The 9,402-nt window shown below is 36.0% G+C and overlaps 2 protein-coding genes across 3 annotated transcripts; one reads left to right on the plus strand and one right to left on the minus strand.

Annotated features, from left to right (window-relative positions):
* The first annotated feature begins 276 nt into the window (after positions 1 to 276).
* LOC110457212 (cytochrome P450 2F2-like) lies at positions 277 to 5,201 on the plus strand. Of its 2 annotated transcripts, none has more exons than XM_021508381.1 (4): positions 277 to 880; positions 1,225 to 1,743; positions 2,906 to 3,346; positions 3,726 to 5,201. In XM_021508381.1, exons 1-4 carry the CDS (start codon positions 529 to 531, stop codon positions 3,743 to 3,745), a joined length of 1,332 nt encoding a protein of 443 aa, XP_021364056.1. In that variant the 5' UTR covers positions 277 to 528; the 3' UTR covers positions 3,746 to 5,201. The 2 variants fall into 2 exon arrangements, with proteins under 2 accessions (XP_021364056.1, XP_021364055.1); XM_021508380.1 differs by having other exon boundaries at positions 280 to 880; positions 3,655 to 5,201.
* Positions 5,202 to 8,270: 3,069 nt separating this feature from the next.
* Positions 8,271 to 8,639, minus strand: LOC110457217. The gene has a single exon (XM_021508390.1). The coding sequence runs from the start codon at positions 8,637 to 8,639 to the stop codon at positions 8,271 to 8,273; it is 369 nt and encodes a 122-aa protein (XP_021364065.1).
* Positions 8,640 to 9,402: the final 763 nt, after the last annotated feature.

Below are 9,402 nucleotides of genomic sequence, written 5' to 3' on the forward strand. Positions count from 1 at the left end.
CCCCCTATCTGTACAACACCGTTGCCTTCGCTTTTGTCGAATTTTTTTGTATATAAAAAGAACGATCAAGAAGTGTATATCTTAGCGTTAATAGTAATTGAGGAAGTATCATCTTGCCTATATTTTTGTTGTCGACAACTCTCGACAAACGCCCACGTTTCCAATATCATGCGGCCGGTCATGTGCGTCAAATCCTCAGTCTATAGGTCAATAGCTTAGACAATCGTCCCTGTCACCTAACGAATAAGTATACGTGCAAACTTCCCTGTATCTCGACAAGAGTTTTGTTATTAACATAATTGTCGCTGCAGTGTGTTATATCAGTGATTAAATAGACAGGAAAACTTCTTCCGAGATATTCCCGATATACTTCCGGTTGTCAACGAGGCGCCTTCAATGCCAGACCTATATATACATACATATAACAAAGTCCCCTGTGATCATTCTCTCCTCCGTGGTACTATCATCAAAGGACAGCGTCAGTTTCTGTTAATGTGACAGTGCCGCCAGAGGTCGTTACGAGTCACTATGTGGATCCAGCACACGGTTTCTGATTACCTGTACCAGATAGTTCTGGTGTCGACAGTGTTCTTCCTTGGGCGATATTACATTGGGTGGAGGCGCTGGTCAAATGTGCCACCGGGACCACAGCCACTGCCCTTCTTAGGAAACATTGATTACTTCAAATCAAACGATCAGCTACAAACCTTTCGGAAACTAAGAAAGATTTTTGGGGACGTATTCAGTCTTCGTTTTGGCGGTAATTTATTCATCGTTTTCAATGGTTACGAAGCTTTGAAAGAAGCATTTGTTAGAAATGGCGATATTTTCTCGGACAGACCAAAAACGTACATCATGGAGCAGATATCCCGAGGCAGAGGTAAGGGAGAGTGACAAGCTGGAAGATGTATACAAGATGTAACATTGCATTTAGTGAAATGTTAGGTAAAATTAGGAGACAGAGCGCTGGCTTAACATCTTGCGTCTGTATCTTCGTTTTTCGTTTATTTTATTTCCTTTTTTTATCATATTTTGTTTTTATTTATTTATTTTCAACACAGATATAGGGATCGTTTGATTTGAAAATAAGAAATACGTTTCCTATCCAGCCTGATTAGACAGCTGTCAAAATTATAGTAATAAAATAAATCAAAACATTTTTTGTCTCCATCAAAAACAAAGTGTCCACATCTTTGTATGATAAAATGCTTCTGGTTATTACAGGTATATCCGGTAGTTCGGGAGCTTTCTGGAAAGAGACTAGGGCGTTCACTATCCGCGCTCTCCGAGAGTTCGGGTTTGGAAAACAGTCCATGGAATCAAAGCTTATGGAAGAAGTTGATGCCTTTTTAGCTGTTATAGGGAACACAAACGGCGAACCATTTGACATCAGGAATACAAGTTATACAAGTGTGTCTAATGTTATCTGCAGTCTCATATTTGGTCGTAGATTCGAACACGGCGACAAGACGTTCGAAAGTGTACTAGACCTATTAGACCAGAACTTCAAACTTGCTGGACAAACCGGTATTCTTGGTATTTTCCCTATTTTAAGATTTTTGCCGGGAGACCTTTTTGGGGCAAAACGACTGATAAAGAATAGTGGTAAGATAAGGAAATTTTTCCTCGATCAGATCCAATGTCACCGAGCAAACTTCGATGAAACAAACATCCACGATTTTACTGATGCATTTTTGAAAGAGCAGAGAAAACACTTAGGCGACACCAGCACCATTTTTACAGGTAAGAGACTAGTACGGAGACGTTTTCGAAAGATTGCGAGATAACTTTTTAAGTCCTGTTTGTGTTCAAAACAAATTAAGTCTTTATTTTTCTCCCACACCTGACAGATTTATCTCCCGTTTTGCCGGTGCTAGATTTATCTGTCCCCGCCCTAGGGTTGAGACGGGGGGATTCCCCTATTCATAACTATGGCATGCCGTCACTTCAACAATACAATGACGTCACGTCAACAATCCATCAACAAATTGCCTGTATGTGTTTTGGATCAGTGTTTACCTTTATTTCACATTAAAATACTGTTACATATGGGAGAAAAATATTCAATCGCTACTGGTTGTGTAAGATAGAGAAATCTCAACCGTCGGACTAAGATTTTTGTCCAGAACCCGGCAAGCCTCGTTCTGGACAAAAAAATCTTAGTCCTCGGGTTGAGATTTCTCTATCTTACACAACCAGTAGCTATAGATTCTATTAATCCTATTGTCTCGTGTTCCGGCATGTGGGTGACCAAAAAGTCTGTTCAATGTTTGAACACTGTGGTATTTGATTTGGATAGGAAGATTTTTGTATTAAGATATTAAGAATTGACTTTGAACAACAATTGCTTGCAATCGGCCATTAACATTCTATACTTAGATTTTTTTGTTTGTATTTAGATAGTAAGACATTGCTTTGTTTGTTCGGGTTTAACGTCCCAGCAACATCTACGGTCATAAGAAGACGCATATAATATTGCGTTGGGACAATAAAGTATTTTAATTTGAAATTAAAGTGAGATTATGGAAAGTGATAGGTTATTTAGAGTCCGCTATTTTGTCTGTGATTTATCTAAACGGTTTTTTATGTTGGTCCGATTAATTCGTCTTTTGTCGATACAATATGCCTAATTTGATAGTGATTTAGCTAAAGTTTTCACACCTGAACAAAATGAATTTAGACGGTAAAGGCGTGTTAAAAAACGTTTAAAAATATCCCATTCCATTTCAATGTTGAATAATGCCACGGTTCTTAATTTCATATGTTACAAAGTAAACTAAAAAATCAAAACAAAAAAACACTCAAATAAACAAAAGCATATATACCACAGCCTCAAATCAAGCCTAGTTGTGCACTTGACTTTTATGTTAGTCGATTTATCTTGTTTCTGTTCTTTGTGTTGCAGACAACAACCTCACAACATTAATCGGAAATGTGTTTTCTGCTGGAACGGAAACAACGGCGACAGGCATCCGATGGGCGGTTCTCTACCTTCTGCATTATAGAGACATACAGGACAGACTGAGACAGGAAATAGATCAAGTCATCGGGAGGTCTCGGATGCCTTCCATCTCCGATAAACAAAACATGCCCTTTTTCGAAGCGTTCATCGTTGAAGTCTTACGCCATGCCAATATAGCTCCACTTGCCCTGCCGCATGGATCTGCATGTGACACGATGTTTAGAGGGTTCTTCATTCCACGTGGTTCAATACTAGTCCCAAACCTTGATTCTATCTTGAATGACCCCAAATTGTTCAGTTGCCCGGAAACGTTCTGTCCTTCACGGTTTATTGATGACGATGGAAAACTCACGGGATGTGATAAGGTCACGGCCTTTTCTGTTGGTAAGTCCGAAAACAAACTTTTATATACTTTTAATATCATGGGAAGGTTCCGGTACATCGTTTTTACACCCGCTGTAATAAATTATATGTATTTATAACGTATATTAATAAGGGTATGTAAATTTCCGAATGTATTGGTTAGATAATAGTGTATATTTATGTTTAGATTTTAGTTTATTTGATTATTAGCATGACCAAGAATGTACATTTTAATTTAAATATTGATATTTTGTGGGCATGAAACTTTCATATCATGTTTTCAATTTCGATTTCGAGAAAAACGTTGCTGTTTTTACGTATTATTTCAGGAAGGAGACTGTGCCCTGGTGAGAGTTTGGCAAAAATGGAGCTTTTCTTATTCCTGACTTCTCTGATTCAGAACTTCCGGTTGCTGCCTGAAGACCCGACGTGTCTACCATCTTTACAGGGAATTGTGGGAATGACTAAAACCCCTAAACCTTTTAAATTACGTGCAATTAAGTTATAGATGTAGGTTTGTGATGCATTTTAAGACAAGTTGTCTATAAATACAAAGGGTTTTATTTTTTAAATATATTGGTAATGACATCAGGTCATTGTGAAAAATATCAGCCTCGTGTTCTTGAGGACTGCAACTGGACGTCTTAAAAAAACAATGTTGTTTGTACATATACAAGAATGTTGTCTGTTCAAACCGAGTGTCAAATAAGATATGAAGCGAGGAATAGATACATCCTTACTGATTTTTTCTAAAACATATTTTTATATTTTATTTCTAAGACAGTCATATTTTTTTTTTTAAAGTTTTATTGATATCAGATGTGAAAAAGCCGGTTTATAAAGAGTTCGAAACGAAAATCTATCTCTTTGTCCCTAGTCACGTTTGTTTATATTTTGAGCAATGGGAAATATCTGTAATGAAAGATTAATTCAACTATGTTTTACAACATACATTGCAATATCTAAGCATTGTAATTGAAGGATGGGACATACATGTTGATAAGTAAGATAAACCCCGTTTCTATGTTCTTAAACAAGATATGTACTTGACTAAATCTATTCATCTAAAGGAGACATGCTGTACCGTAACAGTATTTACTTTAGCGGACTCGAATTTTAGCGAATTATCAAATTTCAACAGATAAGCGCGTCGCAGAATTAGCATCACTTTAAACAAAAGCAAACTATAAACAGGAAGAAGCTCACATATGATTTAGCGCAAGATATCAAAGGTGAAATGACTAAAATTAGAATACCGCTAAAATATGTACACTGACAATAACCTAAACAGTGTTTGAAATGTAGATCCAGCCAATAGCAACTGGGGTTTCGTCGTCGATGTCTATCTCTATCTATGACGAAACCTACGTGGTGATTGGACAATGAAGATTAAGATAATACCAATTTTAACGACTGTAAGTCAATAGCTGACATACCAGTGTCCTTGTTGTATGAACCCGATGATCCAGATCACCAGTGACCGTTAGTAATGCATGAACAAGTAAATAATGATAAAACTGAAGAAATAAGTAAAATGAAATGTTATAAAAAAAAACCATTTTAATTCATTAAAATCACAAGAATGCCAATAAGAATAAGTTTTAGTGGTCCTTCATCGTACAAATATATAAGCTTTATGCTGAAGGATGGTGAGCAATATTGAATATCTATTTTTATGCTGAAGGATGGTGAGCAATATTGAATATCTAACTTTATGCTGAAGGATGGTGAGCAATATTGAATATCTATCTTTATGCTGAAGGGTGGGGAGCAATATTGAATATCAATCTTGATGCTGAAGGATGTTGAGCAATTTTAAACATATATCGTTATGCTGAAGGGTGGGATGAATATTGAATAAATATATCATTTTTTATTATTGTCTTCAAGTCTTTTACTTTTCTACAATTACAATACATTGACATGATATATACATACACTATGACACACACAAACACACACACATATCATTACAAGTAATCGTAGTTCAGCATACAATTCACCATCTTCACCATTATTTGAACTCATCATCATCATCATCATCATCATCAGGCATCATCATCATCATCATCATCATCATGCAGCAGCAGCAGCATCATTATCATCAGCATCGTGTCATACTGACACGTAATCATCTCATCATCATCATAATTACACTTAGTCATCCTAGTCATCACTATACTCACACCATGTCATCATGACAATCATCATTATCATGTGTCATCACCGTTACCAACATCACAATACATGTCATAAACATAAAATCTTCCCCTACCTTGAGAATGTGACAGAGAAATCTCCAACCCGAGGGTGATGTTTTTTGGTCGTCTAACCCTAGGCTCTGTGAAAACAAATCACCCCGAAGATTGGATATTTCTCTGTTACACCCGCAAGGTAGGGGATGATTTATTTTCTTCTTCCATCTTGTTATTTCAGTCACAATTCAACCGACAGTAGTCTACCATGTTTGTAAACAAAAACACATATAAAAGGGATATGAATATCGTCGTTCACTTTTGATGACATCACAATTACCGGTGACACAATTTAATGACGTCACAATTGAACACGTGCTAATCGGCACGAGGCTTTCTCCCCCTGGAGGGTGACAAGGTGACATTGGGTGGGATGAATCATCATCTTTACACTCAGCCATCATCCTTCTCATGATCATGTCATAATGACACTAATCACCATCATCGTTATCATCATGTCATAATGACAATCATATGCGTCAGGTATCATCACCATTACCAAAATCGTGATCTTCGTGTCATAAATATTGTATATATATCTTAATGCTGAAGGGTGGGACAAGGCAATTAGGTCATGATAATAGAATGTGAATCTCAAACGGTTGCATATTGAAACCCATAGACGGAGTGGGACCCCGAAGCCAATCCTGGTAGCATTATAGTATTGTCTTTTTACGTTCAGCAAGTGTTATATATGATTATAGGGTGGATATATATACCGTTTCAAAGTTGTTACATTATTACATGTACTCATTTTGGCCAGTTTCCGTTTATGTCAGGGGATAAGTAATTTAAAGCAATATGGCCGTCTTCTTGGAGTTCTACAAAGATCAATAGATTATATGCACTAAGAAAGTTTAAAGTTTCTAAACACATCTTTAGTTAGACCACACATTGATTATGCGATTTATGTATGGTATCCTCTTCTCGAAAAAATATTGAAACAATAGAAAATGTTCAACCCAAGAGCAACAAAGCTGGAGCGAAGAAGATTCCATTGAGACATGATAGAGGTTTACAAAATATTGTCCGGGAAATATGACTATCGATTATCCGACATATTTAATATCAGGGGAAATTCATCATCACGTGGACACAACTTTAAAAATTACAAATCGCATTCAAGATTATAAATTATATAAGTAAAGTTTTGTGTACAGAGAACTGTTGATTAATGAAACAATCGTCCGTCTTATGTTGTGAATTCAAGCACAGTTTAACAATTTGAATGTAAAATGGACAAACACTGGCAAAAACAAGCTCAGAAATACAGTTTTAAAGAAAATAGTCGAAATCTAAACGTCGCAACTTCTGAAACATGTTTTTCTTTTATTATTCTTTATTTAAGAGCTAACTGTCAAAGGATAGTAAAATCCTAATTTTATCAGAAATAAATCTTTGTATCTATGTATCATATAATCCTTGATTGCACTCCTCTGAAAAGGTCGAGGATATCGGGTTTTGGGCGGGGGTGTCTTTCCCTCCATTTGCAAATCTGAAACATCTGCTGATTCTTCATCCTAAATATGGTTGATATCCATCCCATATGTCCCGAGGAAAGTTATTTAACGTTATGACGAATTTACCCCTCTTAGTCATTTTTCTCATACGGGTGGGATGAAAGGGGTCGAGATGTTCATTACCATATAATATTTCCAGTCAAATTTTGTAAATACTATTCAGGTATTCAAAGCAGAAGTATTCTAATTCTTTTTACAGACGGACGGACGGACGCTTCGGCACGGTTTTTACTCACCTTGGTTCGAAGACCCAGGTGAGCAAATAGACTCTGATATGCTTAAATATCCACTGTTAGGTAAATATTTTAACTGCATTATTTTATTAAAGATATTGCAAATGTTTCGTATCACTTGGGTAAATATATTTACTTTAAAGAGTATGAATTATAAATATGCATAATGCATAAAAACTCTTCCCTGTCGAAATAGATTAAAATGAGGCAAAAAACGTAAAGAAAGTAATGTAAACTGAACGAACAAAATGTGACAGACACTGTTGTATCATGTTCGTATTTTCTCAGCACGTCTATTGATGAGGTTTCAACAACAATGTAACCGGAAGTGTCGTCGGCGACACACATCTCTACTTTTATGATACTGTTATGGATAAGAATCATAATTGATTAGTTGGTGATATTTTACGTCTTTGATCCGGTTATTATTATTATTATTGAATGCTTATAACTCAGACTAGGACAAACAATATGAAAAACAAAGCTATCAAATGTCCTTATATTGATCCCTGGAATACGGAAATGTAAGCTCAGACGTCATGTCCGTTTTAATGTTTCCTACTCTTTGGTTTCTTGTAGGAAAACATATCCTAAAAATCACTTGCAAGGCATAATATTTAATGAGTAAATGCATTTTATAATCATATCTGATGCGATTTATATAACAAAGTTAATATCCCTGCTTAAGAACAAGGAAATGCATTCAGTCTATCACATTGTTAAGCTAAAAAGATTTGTATGTTAGTTAGTTTGAGCTAAGAACTGTACCTGTTACTCGTACGAAGTTACCGGCTTCCATAAGGTTAGTGTCATGTCCTCTCATAGTTTGTCATAAAAAGTTGAATACATATTAGAGTATATGGAACCGAGTCATTTACTGCCTTTATAAGCAGTCAAATATCGCCTTTCGAATGATGCCCGTTTCCATTTCTTCGGCTTAAATGATCACTTCCGTTGCTCCAAAACTCAGACGTCCACATACTTTCCTCCTCAGCCCTGGCTTGTACACAGGAAGTGGCAATTTGAGAGTTCCGAGTAGTCGCACATCCGGATCTTTGATATATTTTGGAGCCTCATTCTCAGATATGTAGATTCCGATGGCTATGTACTTTTGTTTCTTGGAGACCGGGCAATGTTTAGATGTAATACAGTCCATGCAATTGACTTCAGTGCCAAGTCGAATGTAAGGCTTGAAGACACCTTTACAACAATCGACGCCATCCAAACTTACTTTCAGCTCCTGTGGATGAACTTTCGGGTCAAACTTCGGCCAAGCTTCATATCCGTATGTGTATCGTCCCCCCATTATTTGGGTAAATATTCTAATGCTAATAGAATGAATACTTGAAAATATAAATATTTAATTAGATATTTGGAATGAGTTGAAAAAAATTATGTTGTGCATCTATATCAACATTTCTTCAAGGTCACTTACCTGAGCCTTAACGTAGAGTGAAAAAATAAACACGTTATTTCTAATATTCTAGAAATGTATGTCATCACCAGAAGCACTGATATTATGGTTTTATTATAAAAAAAGGATTCATATGTATGATACATTAAGCTAAAAGCAAGCATTAATATTCCAATAAATAATTTTCCGGTTTTGAATGTACCTTTCTCGATATCTTTAAACAGTTAATTACAGAAACCCAGCATATATCTTCTGTTGTAAATTAAATAAAAGAAATACCAGGAAATTCTCAATTATTTTATCATTATTACTATTCTAATGATGATATGTCCCAACTTTTTAGAGAGATTTTAAACTGCATGTATATTTTTTGATGTAGTTCCAGGTCATTTGAAAAAACAAACCCGGAGGCTCCAACCGCAATGAATGAGTTGGTAGCCGCGATTGATTTTGGGACAACCTATTCAGGTTATGCTTTCTCCTTATTGTCAGATTATAAAGAGAACCCACTGAAGATAACTATATATTATAAGTGGATTGGAAATGTGTCCAAGACCTCCGTAAAAAATGCTTCCTGTATCCTACTTGATCAAGACCAGAAGCTCATTGCGTTTGGTAGCGAAGCAGAAAATAGGTACAACGACCTTGTAGAAGA

This window comes from Mizuhopecten yessoensis, unplaced genomic scaffold (genome assembly GCF_002113885.1).
Source record: "Mizuhopecten yessoensis strain PY_sf001 unplaced genomic scaffold, ASM211388v2 scaffold9049, whole genome shotgun sequence".
Lineage (NCBI taxonomy): Eukaryota > Metazoa > Mollusca > Bivalvia > Pectinida > Pectinidae > Mizuhopecten > Mizuhopecten yessoensis.